Source organism: Peromyscus eremicus, chromosome 18 (genome assembly GCF_949786415.1).
Source record: "Peromyscus eremicus chromosome 18, PerEre_H2_v1, whole genome shotgun sequence".
Taxonomy (NCBI): Eukaryota; Metazoa; Chordata; class Mammalia; order Rodentia; family Cricetidae; genus Peromyscus; species Peromyscus eremicus.
Window position 1 is genome coordinate 37,245,237 of NC_081434.1, and position 14,293 is coordinate 37,259,529.

At 42.6% G+C, this 14,293-nt stretch overlaps 1 protein-coding gene across 3 annotated transcripts in view; it reads left to right on the forward strand.

The window, feature by feature from the left end:
• Positions 1 to 14,293, forward strand: part of Scyl2 (SCY1 like pseudokinase 2) — a 58,038-nt gene that overhangs the window by 319 nt on the left and 43,426 nt on the right. For 2 of the 3 annotated variants that reach the window (XM_059245668.1, XM_059245670.1), the window contains exon 2: positions 10,955 to 11,159. In XM_059245668.1, coding sequence (XP_059101651.1) covers positions 10,983 to 11,159 — 177 coding nt within the window. In that variant the 5' untranslated portion in view covers positions 10,955 to 10,982. Of the gene's footprint in view, positions 1 to 57; positions 283 to 10,954; positions 11,160 to 14,293 lie in introns of those variants that run through there. The other variant, XM_059245669.1, reaches the window with a different exon arrangement.

Sequence of the window (14,293 nt, forward strand, 5' to 3'; positions counted from 1 at the left end):
TACGGCCTCCCCGAGCCTCGCGGCTAGCGACTGTTGCCTAGTGACGGGCCGGGTCGAGCGGGCCGGCGGTGGGTGGCCCGGGGAGACCGACCCAGGTAGCGACAAGCGGGAGGGAGCGGATCTCAGAGGCCGGTGACTCCAGGCGAGGCCTTCGGGCGACGGGAGACTCGGTGCCGGGGTCGCCGGCTCCTGGGAGAGTTCCCCAAGCCGGAGCCGGAGCTCGGGTTTCCGCGGTGGAGATCTCGCTATCCTTTTGGGAAATTGGACACTGCACCGGGACTGGTGAGACAGGCCCCCTTGTTTCTGAGACTCGGTTCTGGTAACCTGGGTCACCAACTAAGGCCCCCGCACTCCGCTCGCCCTTCTCAGACGGTAGTTGTCTTTCTGGACTGGACGGTTATTGTGTGTGAGGTGGGTGGGGCAGATAAGGTTTGTGAGAATAAAATCCCCATCGGGGGCTCCGGTGCGCTTGTTTGTTTAAGCTACAGAGAAAGGATAAAGGTTTAGACAGATAAAGCTTGCAGAAACTTCTTGGGATTCAACTGGACACGTTGCCTGTGATCAGTAATTAAGGCCACCACTGTTACCAAATCTGCCTCTCTAACAGGATTGATGAGACTCCAGGGCAGCGACTTACAAGTGATTTGATTGTAAGTTCCAGCTGTGGTTTTTGCACATCAAATCCAGGGATTGTGTGGTGACACTTTAAAAAGCTTTATTTAAGTTATCTAGGTAGTATGCCTCTGTTTGGAAGAAGTAATTTAACAAAAATGCTGCAAGTCAGTCAACCATTGCCTGACTGGTGATTGCTAGAAAGATTCCTTTTCATCTTTGAAGGCTTTTCCCTCCTTAATAAAGGCTGGAGGAGAAGGGGGTTGTGTAAGGGAAAGGAACCCAACTGAAGATATGGGGCTTTATTCTGTTCAGATATACCTTACTCATGTGGGAAAATTCTTCATTTTGTCTGTAAGAGCCGTAAACAACTAATACTCGTGTGTTGTAATTCCACACAATAGGACATTGCCATACAAATCCATTCTGTATTTGGAAATACCATTTTGATGTAGTTGAAATTTGTGATCTATCCTCTCAAGGAAAAAGTAGGGTCCTCTTACTGTGTTTCTATCCCCTTCTATAGGAGTTGAAATCTGTCAAGTCTCTATCATGCCTATTTCTCCATTTCTTATGAAATCCTATTGACTTTACCTTTTAAACATTTCTTGAGTTCCCATTGTCTTCGTCTTCAGCATTCCCTTCTAGTTCTATGCACCATCTTTTCTCTCCCACTCCATTAAGTCTCTAGCATCTAGAGTTGTTAACTCTTGGAGTTTCTATGCTAGAATCGATATTTTCAAACTATAGATCTGATCACAATTGCTTCTTCTCATTGGTTCTAGAATTACCTGGAAAATTTTTGCTCTGTAAAGCCCTGCACAGCTGTCCCCTCTGTGTGCTCTTCCAGCTTCATCTCTACACTGCCTTTGGCATTCTTTTCCTCCCTTGTCACTGTGTCTACTGTCTTGTCTTTCTGTTCCTCCTTCCAGTACGTGGCTGTTGGTTATACTTCCCAGCAGTGACCACGAGAGCCTGGAGATGCTCTTCTTTTCCTATGCTTCCGGTTAATGCCTGTTATCACATTGTTCACTTCAGGGAGACTTGATCAGTATAAATTCTCCTCACTAAGTGTTCTCAGGACACCATCTCGGGGTTCCTATAGTTATGTCCCTCATCTCCTGATACGGCATGAATGTTTGTTAAACGAGTGAATTCACTGAGTGCTTACTAAGTGCACCAGAAATGTACTAAGTATTCTAGTTGTATCATTATCTTTAATAACCACAACAGTCATTAGGAAGTGTGGGTGACTTTCCCTCCCTTTTCATAGATTAGAAATTAGGTTAGGTAGACTAATGTATTAGTTGGGGTTCAAAGTATATTGTAAAGACGATTATTAGGTTGGCTTCCTCAATAGGAGCTAGGCAGTTCCAACATTGGCTGTATGCATGTTAGAGTGCCTAACCTGGTAGCTGTTCAGTCCCCAAGGCTGCGTATCTGTAGGCCCATTCTGGTGTAGGTTTGGAATATTCGTGGAGGGCAGCTTGCTTCAGTCTCGGTTGGGAGGCTGAAGAGTCTGGGTTCTGCCGTCAGCAGGGAACGGCGACAGCAGTGGCAGAGCAGGGTAGATTTAGTCGCCTGCGAGGCATGAAAGTGGGCAGGGAAAATCAGCCCTGCTTTACCCTCCGATCTCTGTAGATCAGGGCTGCTGCTGGAAGGAGTTGCCTACTTCATCCCCACAGTTCATTCTTCCACGAAATCCCCTCACATACCCACCTTAGTTGACCCCAGGTCCAATGATGTTGACAAGCGATGGTAACCATTACACAGAGTAATAGCATTGGTATTGGCTATTGTATACGTAAAGCCTTCGATTCTCGTACATTGCTGCGTGTCAGAATCATCTAGAGAGTTTGATCAAGGCCCAGATGCTCTAAGTGCAGCTTACACACTGCAGTTTCTGATTCTATTCTTAGAGTCGGGACAGTTCATAGGATGCGGTTACCCAGGGATTTAGATGTTTACCAGTTTGAAACCTTTGTGTTGTAGAACTCTTAGGTGTTTCACGAGTTCATTTTCACACATTGTGCTACATTACACTTCGATTTTTCCCTTTCCTTCCTTCTGTTTTCTTCTCCTCCCTCCTCCCTCTTCCCTTCCTCCCTTTCTTCCCTTCTTCCCCTTCCTTTCCTCCTCTCCCTCCCTCCTGTCCCCTTTGTTTTAAGTTTATACACAATTTTTTAAAAATTGCATTGATTTGGTATGTGCACTGTGTTGGTACTTGTGCTATGGTGTACATGTTGGGGTCAGGACAAATTACCGCAGTAGGTTATTTTCTTCCACCATGTTGGTCCTAGGGATGGAACTTGGGTCAAGTTTGGCAGGCCTAGGTTTTTAGGAAGGCTCTCATGTAGACCAGGCTGGCCCTGAACTTAACTGTTTAGCTGAGACAGGACCTGAGCTCCTGATCCTTCTGCCACTGGGCATGATGGGTTTCTCTCTCTGTCTCTTCCTCCTCCTTTCCTTCCCTTCTTCCATCTGCCCCTCCCCTCTCCCTCCCTTGCTTTCATCTCCCAACACTGTGTAAGTACAAGTATTTTAATTGTCAAATTTATTTTAAGTAACATTTTTATTGTAATACATTGAACAAAAATGCAAGCTAGTTGTAGTTTTTAATACTCTTGGGCAGTAAAGGACTCTAGTTATTTGAGATGTAAGAGTTATTCTAGCATAATGTTATTTTACGTATTACTTTTTTTGGTTGTATCTAGTGTTCATGATCAATTAATTCCCTGTGTAACATGCTACCCACTTTTGCCAGGTGTATATGCAGTCTAGTGTTACAGCAGATTGACCTCTTGGTTCCGTTGAAGCCAGATGGTAGAGGGAGACATTGGGGACCAAGCCTGAAGTTACTTCACTCAGATTCATAGTCACTGAGCTTTAAGTGGCAGGGGGAAGATGGTTGAGTTTCAGGTGACATCTTAGTGGATGTGAAGAAATGGCTTGGATATGAACAAACATTCCTCTCATTTATAATTTTGTCTTTTAGGAAAAAAATCAGCTCATTTCTCTTCTCATTAATCAAATAAAAATTGAAAAGCTATCATTTTTAGAAAAGATCCAACCTACATGGGTCAAGTTTCTACCAGGCTAGCACTGCACACTTTTAATCCCAGCATTCAGGAAGCAGAGCTTGGTGGATCTTGGTGAATTTGAGGCCAGCCAGGACTAAATGGTGAGACCCTGTTTCAAGTAAACAAAGCAAAAGCCAACCAACCAAATCTCATGTAAGTTTAGGTTGTAATTTACTGTGCTGCTTTCATTTTGTTTTGTGTTTGTTTCAGGCTGTATTTCATACATAGATTCACTGAAAACAATCCTGCCCTTGGCCGCCTGTTCCACTTACTTTGGTTTTTGTTGTTGTTGTTGTTTTTTGTTTTTCGAGACAGGGTTTCTCTGTGTAGCTTTGCGCTTTTCCTGGAACTCACTCTGTAGCCCAGGCTGGCCTCGAACTCAGAGATCCGCTTGGCTCTGCCTCCCGAGGGCTGGGATTAAAGACGTGTGCCACCACCGCCCGGCTATGTGCTTTTCCTTGAGTTTCTTTGGATGACCCTTCCCAAGGCAACAGTCTTCTGTACTTACTCATGGTGCTTAAAGTTTTTCCTTCAGTGCAGACACCTGTCTCAGTTTTGGGGCTTCTGTATCAAAAACCCTATATTTCCTTATATTGTCATTTGCACAATTATACAGATCCAAAATTGAGTTCTCCCTCCCCTACCAACACTTACACAAAGGCCCTGGCTTGGTAAATGGCTTCTTTTCCACTTGGAGTTTGGAACTGGATTGAAGGTGAAGACTGGGAGTCTTGGCTTTGTCTCGTCCCTTTGTGAAGTCACTAGGTTCTTGTTACTCTAAGCAGAACTTGTTTATCTTTTCTTTGTCCTTCCTCACTGCTGTTTCCTTGGTTCAACAGTTTGAAATGTGAAGTGTAACAAAGTTGCATAACGTAGTTATTTCATAATTATAAAAGACATTTCTATGTAGCTAGCCATCTCTGTCTCTGTTTCCACATGTAGTTTCCTTGGTTCTCTTGGTTTTTTGCCTTCTAAACTGTGTATCATCTCTGAATACATGGTGAAGGTCTCTCCAGCCTTCCCATGCTCCCAGCCTCCACCCAGTGTATCTTCTGCTCTGTTGGATGAATTGATTAGTCATCTATGCAATGCCAGGGAGCCTTCTGTGACTTCTCAGAACCTGGTTTGTTCTTATCATTCATTGCTCTGGATAGTCTGGATTTTCTGGTGTTCTTTGCCATATTTTCTTCCTGCTTTTGTCTGAATGGCTTTGTTTTTATCCTGTATCCTTCCCATTCTCTAGTCGTTGCTGCACACCTTAAAAACAAGCATCTTTAACTTTACTCTGGGGAAGTCTTTGGCCCCTATGACTTTGCTCTGTAACACTGCATGTCAAGTATGTAACATTTTATCACTTGTCTGAAGAATGAATCCTTCATAGTTCGTTTTCCTTTATTCCCCTCCCCTCAGTTTCTTAGAATGGTATCAGTCACATAAGGGGTTTTTCAATAATTGATTGATTAGTTTCTGTGTCTCCTGCCTGTGGAGGACCAGCCCCCACTTTTACAACCAAGGTACTCTTGAGCAGGGAGAAGTGGGAAATATTTAGCTAGAAAGAGATACCTAGACGACGAGGAGAGGAAAGAGAAACACAGGATAGCCTCGGGAGGGCCTGGGTCAAAACCCACAAGTCCAGAACTTTATACCAAAGGGCTTTTTATAACAATGCCAAGGGGCGAGGCAAAAGGACCTCCCCCTGCTAGAATCAACCAAGTGTAGACCCTTCCAAACCCCTGGTACCTAGGCCTGTGGTCCAATCATCCTCTTATGCAGTCCTGCTGGGTAAAGCCACTAGGAAACCTCGGTGGGCTCCAACACCTGCCTGTGTAATTAGTGTTGATTCTGTTTGGATGCTCGATAGGTACCTCAGATTTGAACATCAAATCAGATTTTGAAACTGTCTTTTGTTTTCATCCTAAGTATTTTTGTCATTTTCAGTGTACATTATGATCTTTTCTGTATCATGACACACAATAGTCCTTTCTTTAATATTCTGCCCCTTTTTGTTCCCACCTGAAACATTTTGAGCTCATCTTTTTTTTAAATGTTTTGTTTTTAGATTTATTTATATCTTATGTATGTGAGTATTTTGCCTGCATGTATGTATATGTATCATGTGCCTGGTGTCCATGGAAGAGAGAGGAGGGTGATAGATCTCTGAAATTATAGATCGTTGTGAGCTACCATGTGAGTGCTAGGAACCAAAGTTGGGTTCTCTGCAAGAGTGACGTGCTCTTAACACCCAAGCCATCTCTCCAGCCCTTTAAGCTCCTCTTAATGTTTCTATAACATGGCACATTCATTCTCTGATTCATTGCTGGAATCTTGGCAGTCTGGTCTACTGCAGGACTGATCACCTAAAGAACAGAAATATTTCCATTTACATCTGTCTGTATCCTGCTGTATAATGATGTGCAGAACATGCATGTGGTGCTAGTCTGGCAGAGCTAGAAGAGTGAATCAGTTGGTTTTGAATAGGATTTTGTATTCCTGTACCTTATCAAAGTCAGCAGCAGATGTTCACAGAGAGCAGCTTGGCACAGCAAATAAGTGTTTTCATAAGGCCAATAGCAATATTTTTTGACTGCTTACAAAATGCAGCATTACATTAAAAAGGGAAAGTGAATCTATTTCCACTTACGTAGTTCAAATTTTTAATAGCAAAAAGTAGGTTATATTTGCATAAATATAACTAACAGAGCAAGCAGAATACAGGCAAATGCTCCTTTAGTCCAATGGTCTTCAAATATTTTGCTTATGTATCCAATAAATACATTTTGTGTGTTTTTAGGTTGATGGTATCTGAAGATTTTAAGAGCTGAAATAGTTGCAGAGATCTAATTTCTAGATTGTTGTATAGTGTGGTTGTGCTTTATTTAATCCGAGCCATGGTGTTTAGGTAAATATCATCCCAGAGATGTATAGGACCTACAGTTTTTGTTATTGTGTGGTACCAGATATTGAACTCAGCGTCTTGAACATAGGTACATACGCTTGCTGCCGCTGAGCTTTATGCCTAGTCATGAGTTAATAGTGTGATGTTTCTCTTTATTTGGTCTGTCTGTTACTGAGCTAGACCACCCCCACTCCCGTGTGTGTGTGTATGTGTGTGTGTGTTAGTGTTACTAGGATAGAATAATCTAGGGCCTTCTACATGCTAGATAAGTATTGCCTTTGGGCTATATCTGTAGCCCCCTTTCTACTTTTTAATTTGAGATAGGGTCTCACTAAGTTTCCCAGGCTAGCCTTGAACTTGTAATCCTCTCCCTCAGCTTCTAGGTAGCTGTGATTACAGGCCTGTGCCTCAAGGCCAGGCTTAAGAACTCTTGATGTCGCCAACAAAAATGGTGGATTTTTTTTTCTTTTAATTCTGTCCATTTTTTTCTGCATTTATTTCAAAGCTGTCTTTTTGGGTATATAGACACTCACAGTTGATGGTGAATTGATAGCTTTGTTATTATAAAATGTCCTATTTGTGTTGTAGTCTGTTGTGCCTGTATTAGTATATCTCTGCCATTTTGTTGGACTTTCACATACCTTTGTATTTTTAGTGTATTTTCCTCTAAGCAGCTTATAGATGAATCTTTCTTTTTAAGTAGTTTGATATTGCTACCTCTTCATTGGAATTTAAAAGTTATTTTTTCCTGGATGTCTTTATTTTACTTTGATTTTTGAAAGTTTTTCTCCTAACCTATGTAGTTTGTGGTAAACTATTACTTTTTTTAAAAAAATAAGATTTGTTTTATGTGTGAGTGTTTTGCCTGAATGTGGATGTGTGTGCACCATAAGTGTGTCTGGTGGCCACAGAGAAGAGGGTGTTGGATCTCCTGGGACTGGATTAAGCATGGTTGTGAGCCACCAGTGGGTGCTGGAAACTGAACCCAGGTCCTCTGGAGGAGCAGCAGCCATCCCAGCCACCTCTCCAGCCTCAGTGCAGTACTTCAGCACTGAACAGACCTCGTTCAGTTATGCTGTACCTCCACAGTTTATGGTGTAAATTCCGAGACATGTTTTCTGTGGACACTTTAAGACTTAGTCCCTGATTTTGAGTTACTCCGTGTGATTGTTTTAGGCATGTTTTTCTTTGTGTTTTATCCTTTTCTGTGGTTTACTGAGTTCTTGGAACTTTGTATAGTTCGATGAAATTTGGAAAAGAACTGCATATTATTTTTTGAAATATTTTTCCATCTCTAAATTTGGGGATTACAGGTCTTTGGTGCTGCAAATGAAGAGGGCAGACTTACTCTTTGTTTTCTCTTTCATTATAGTCAGCTGATAGAGTAATATTAATACACAGTGTAAATATTTAGGGCTAGAAAGGAAACTGATGGAATTTGAAATCATTTAAAAAGATTTAGGGCTGGAGAGATGGCTCAGTGGTTAAGAGCACCAACTGCCAGAGGTCCTGAGTTCAATTCCCAGCAACCACCTGGTGGCTCACAACCACTTGTAATGAGATCTGATGCCCTCTTCTGGCGTGCAGGGACACATGCAGGCAGAATACTGTATACATAATAAATAAATAAATCTTTAAAAAAAATGATTTATAAAACTATGCTGAGGACTATCTCTCAATGCTTAAATAAACAAAATCTAACATGGGGTTCTAATGATACCTCCAATTCTCTCTGGGTTTTTTTTTCTTTACTTTTTTGAGACAGAATCTCCATGTAGCTCTGGCTGTCGTGGAGCTCTCTATGTACACGAGACTGGCTCGAATTTACAGATATCCACCTGCCTCTGCCTCTCAAATTCTGGGAATAAAGGCATTCATCATCATGCCTGGCTCGCTCTCTGAATTCTTTATCTGACTTTAGGTTAGAAACTTCTACTTTGAATTGTCTAAGCTGTGGAGACCCACAGAGGTTCCTAGTGAAAACTGACTCAGGGTCCAAGAATTGGAGCTTGCTTTACCCAGCAGGGCTACATAAGGGGATGATTTGACCATGGGCGTGGTTACCAGGTGTTTGGAAGGGTCTACACGTGGCTGTGCGGTGTGCTTTGATCTTGCAAGGGGGAGGTCTTTTGCCCCACCCCTTGGCTCTTTTGAATAAACGGAAAAGGCTGTAGGGTGCTGATCCAGGCCCTCCTGAAACTGTCCTGTGTTTCCGTCTTCCTTCCCGTTAGGTAGGTCTCTAATATTTTCTTATCCCTCTCTCATAAGAACCCGTCAAAAGGTGGGAGCTGGCCTCCCACACTAAGCCCATGTCTTCTCTGAAAAAATTTCCTGTAATTATAGACTTAGGGATGCTCTAGTTTGAAGAAAACTTCCTTGAGACAGCAGATAACATTTTTAAATGAGAAACGTTAAATGTAACAATTGTTAATCATTAACAAAAAGTTACTGATGATTATGTTTACTAAGCAATTACTAATAAATGATCATCAAAAACACTGCATTATATCAAATCCTCATAATTTATTTATTTATTTATTGAGACAGGGTTTCTGTGTGTAGAGATGCCTGTCCTGGATCTCGCTCTGTAGCCCAGGCTGGCCTTGAACTCACAGAGATCCGCCTGGCTCTGCCTCCCAAGTGCTGGGATTAAAGGCGTGCAGCACTGCCCGGCCAAAGTCTCATAAAATTTACGTACATTTTATGACCCCATGCTTATCTATTTGTGTGTGGCTTGCAAGAAGGAGGGAGGGAGGGAGGGAGGGAGGGAGGGAGGAAGGAAGGAAGGAAGGAGGAGGTGTGAGGGTGGGAAGAGAATGAGAAGGCTCACTGTGGCGTGCCAGTGGTGGCCGGAGGACAGCCTCCGGGGCTGGCTCTAGTCTTCTGTCTCTTGGAGGCAGGGTATTTTTTGTTTGCTCTATGCCCAGCTAGCTGGCCCAGAGCTCTTGGGTATCCTCCTGTCTCTGTCTCTCCTGTAGCGGTGCTGGAAGCATGGATGCTCTCTACTGTAGCTGTTTTTCATGTGTGTTCTAGGGTTGTCGGGCTTGTGTGACACGGTTTACCTACTCGGCCATCTCCCTAGCTTTTGTACATTTTTTTTTTTTCATTTTAACCCCCCCCCCCCCCATCAGTGTTTTTCTGTTCTGCTGCTCATCGTTGTGTTACGGAATAGTATTACTATTATTATTTATTTTTTTCCGGGACAGGGTTTCTCTGTGTAGCTTTGGCACCGTTCCTCGAACTCACAGATATCCACCTGCCTCTGCCTCCCGAGTGCTGAGATTAAAGGCGTGCACCACCACCACCTGGCATAGAATATTATTTTAGGGTGTGTTGCTCTTGTTTATGTTGCATTTGTTTAACTCTGTGAAGCTGTGTTACTTTTCCCTGTCTGAAACACCTGATGGTCTAATAAAGATCTGAATGGCCAATAGCAAGGGAGGAGAAAGGAGAGGCGGGACTGGCAGGCAGAGAGAATAAATAGAAGGAGAAATCTGGGAGAAAGAAAAAGTAGCCGCCAAAGGAGGAGGACTCCAGCCACCCTGTTACACAGCGAGCCTCGGAGTAAGAGCAAGATTTACATAACAGAATGGGAAAAGCCCAGAGGCAAAAGGTAGAAGGGATAATTCAAGTTAAGGAAAGCTGGCAAGAAACAAGCCATGCTGAGGTCGGGCATTTATAATTAAGAATAAGCCTCCTTGTGTGATCTATTTGGGAGCTGGGTGGTGGGCCTCCCCAAAAGAGCAAAAACAAACAATATATATCATTGTTCTCCTCTTCCTCTTCCGAGGCATGTCTCACTCTGTAGGCCAGACTGGCTCGGTTTGTAGCAGGTCTCCTGCCTTAGCCTTCCAAGAGCTTGTTTCATAGGTGTGAACCACGGGCACGGCTTGTTTGCTGTTTTGAGATGATTTCGGACTAATGCTGCTCAGGTTGATTTTGAACTCCTGGACTAAAGGGATTCTCCTGACTCAGTGTCATGAGTAACTGGGACTATGGGTCACATCACTGTACCAAGCACTACTTTTCTTTTAAATGGTCTCAGATCATTTCAGGGTTCAATAGTAACACACACACACACACACACACACACACACACACACACACACACACACACACGATTTATTGCTGAATGAGACATTGGGTTCTTTAAGTTTTTATTTTGTTTTTACTGTGAACAGTGTGTTCTGGACTAAAATTTCTACTCATGGTTACATTTTTCTGAAGACAAAAAAGTCATCTTACAACTTTATATGGTGTTGTAGTGGTCTTTTCAGGGAGGGGTACATTTAAAAAAGTTACTATGAATGTGTGCCTAAGACAAGTAAAAACTTTTCAGTTTTTCCATAATTTTTTGTGTTTCTAGGTAACTTGAACTACCAAGTACTGCAGCCATGGAGTCCATGCTTAATAAGTTGAAGAGTACTGTTACAAAAGTAACAGCTGATGTCACTAGTGCTGTTATGGGAAATCCTGTCACTAGAGAATTTGATGTGGGTCGACACATTGCCAGTGGTGGCAACGGGCTGGCATGGAAGATTTTTAATGGCACAAAGAAGTCAACAAAACAGGTTAGTTACTAATGTAATATGAAAAACTACACATACCAAATACCAGAGTGAGTTCATTTTTCTATTAAGAAATGCCAAAAGTTCTTGAATGGCTCCCCTGAGACAGTTAGTTCAGGCTGTCCTCATACTCCAGCTGTCTGTAGTTGGGGATGCCCTAGAACTTGAATGTCCTGTCTACCCACATGTGGGCATTATAAGAAGGAGTGCCAGTAGTTCTGAATGACGTCTTTGTGTGTGGTTTGGGTGGACGTGTGTGAAGAGGCTGGAGGTCAGCAATGGCATGTCTTCCTCAGTCACTCTCTGGGTTATCTTTGGAGACAGGGCCTCCCATTGAGCCCAGTGCTCACTGGGTGTCTAGGCTGGCTGGCCAGTCGTCTCTGGGCATCCATCGACTTGTCTCCTCCCCCTGGCAGGCACGTGTTGCTTGCGGGCGATACACTGGGGTCCTCAGGTTCTCACAGCCGGCACTCTATGCGCTGGCCATCGTTCCAGCCTTTGATGGCGTCTTCAGTGGACTCTTCAGGGCTTGTTTTATGAAATCAGAGCAAATGCTTTGACAAACCTCCTGGGTCTCCTGGTTGCAGATTCATCGTTTGTATATCATCTTGCAATTTGTCATGTTAGCATGTTAGATGGTAATATTCAGTGTAGTGTATGTTTTAGGATAAACTCTCAGTCTGTCAATTGTTTTACTGTCTCTCAGTAGTTACTGGCATAACACCCTGTTAATTTTTGCCAACGTTAAGTATGCCTTACGTAGTACTTTTGTTGGGTAATAGCATTAGGGAGTGGAATATGGGTTTCAGATGTGTTTGGTGAGGACTTCTCCAGAGTTGTACCTCAGCCTAGTTGCTGTGTTATTTGCTCTTCTAGTCTATAGAATTATAGAAAATAGATTTCTCATTTTTATTTTGTTTGTCCATATTTATTTATTTGAGTGTATTGTTAAACCTGATAGCTTTTACCACCACCAGAGAGGTACAGCTGTGGGATATAATAAGCTGTATGTTTGGGTATATGTCTTGTTTTAAAATGTTTTCAAATTAACTATTTTAATGGAGTAGTTTGAATGAGTTATATTGAAAAAATTGGCTTAAGACACCAGGAGATGTTTTTAGAAATGTAAAGGATGGTTATTTAATTATTTGATTATGTGCATTTGTGCCGTGGGTGTTGGCACATGAATGCATAGACCTTCAGAGGCCAGAGGCAACAGCCCCTGGAGCTGGAGTTACAGGTGGTTGTGAGCCTCCTTACATGGGTACTGGAACCGAATTTGAGTCCTTTGGAAGAGCAAGCAGTATGTGCTGTTAAACACTGAGCTGTTGCGCCAGCTCCTGTTACAATTAAGAAATATGGGTAACTTTTTGTTTATTTTTCATATGCAGCTGTGCCCCTGTGGTGGAGGACAACATGTATTTGATGGCTCTTTCCTTCTACTGTGTGGGTCCTGGGGTTGGAAGTCAGGTCCTCAGGCTTGTTGGCAATTGTACCGCAATTGGTGTTACAGTTTATTAGCAGTTTCTTTTGGAAATATCCAGGTTTAGCTGGGCAGTGGTGGCATATGCCTTTAATCCCAGCACTTAGGAGGCAGAGGCAGGCGGATCTCTGAATCTGAGGCCAGTCTGGTCTATAGAGTAAGTTGTAGGACAGCCAGGGATACACAGAGAAACCCTGTCTTGAAAAGCAAAACTAAACCAAAATCCAGGTTTAAATTTCTGTAGAAATATTATTTTCTTTTCTTTATTGCCATTTGGTTGGAAATCTGTTGAGATCCAAAGTTGATCTTTCTCTTAAATGATGATTGATTTCAATTGTCAGTTTTGAACCTTGTTTTCTCTTTCAACTCACTAAGTCTATCTGAAAAGTGAGTGGTTACTAAGTGTGGCCTAGCTGAGAAATCGTAATGAAGTTGTAAATGGATAGTCTTCTACAGCATTAGTACAGACTGCTACTGTAGCCATTTTCAGCCATATATTGCTGAATGACTAAGATATATTGTAAGAAGTATTGATTTCTTCATTGTAGGAATATCGTAGTGTCATTAATAAACTATGACAACTTGGATATTATTAGGCAGTATAATTTTGGGGGGTACTGTCGTGTACTTTGATGACTAACACATTGTTATGCAGTGACTATGAATAAGATGAAAATCCATGCCAGACTTACAGAACACATTTTTATTAGTGTCTTATGCCTCACTAGAGAGTTTAGGGGCTGGTGTTGATGTTAGGGTTCACATGTTAAAGTGAGGTGGAAGCTTCTGTTGCTGCTCGTAGAGCAGGAGACCAGGCACAGATGCCAGAGCCGCAGCCTGCTGTCAGCCGTTGATGATGTGTGAGTTGGCTTCTCCCAGGAGGCTTTGCTCTAGTCCATTCTTTCCTTAATGTGTTGCTTTGGGGAGTGGGAAGTATCTGGATAAACCAGTGTGTGTGGATGACATAGTTTCTGGGTTTTTTTAATTAACTTTTTTCACAAAATACATTTTGATCATATTTCCTGTCAACTCCTTCCAGATCCTTTCTACCCACCTAGCTTATGTTCTCTGTCTTAGACAACAGCAACAAACCCCCAAAATCAGAACAAAACAAGCAAAAGACAAATAAGACAAAGCAAAGCAAACAAAACCAAATGGAAATACAGTTTTGAGTTATTTGTCTTTGGTGTCTGCAACCCCGTGGTTTTCAACCCATAGTATTTCTCACTCTGTCTTCCTCGTGCTGGGATTATTGGTGTATGCTGTCATATGGGGTTGGCAGTTTTTCTTTACCTAAGAACTGTTGGAATGCTCTTAGATGTTGTCTTAGTTGGGGTTTCTATTGCTGTGGAGAGACACCATGACCACAGCAACACTTATAAAGAAGAACATTTCATTGTGGTGGTTCACTTACAGTTCAGAGGTTCAGTCCATTATGGTCATGGCAGGAAGCAAGGCAGCATGCAGGCAGACATGGTGCTGGAGAAGTAGCTGAGAGTTCTTACACCTTGATCCAAAGGCAACAGGAAGTGGTCTGTCTCACTGGGTGTGGCTTGAGCATATATGAGACCTCAAAGCCTGTCTGCACAGTGATTCACTTTCTCAACAAGGCCACACCCATTCCAACAAGGTCACATCTCCTAATAGTGCCACT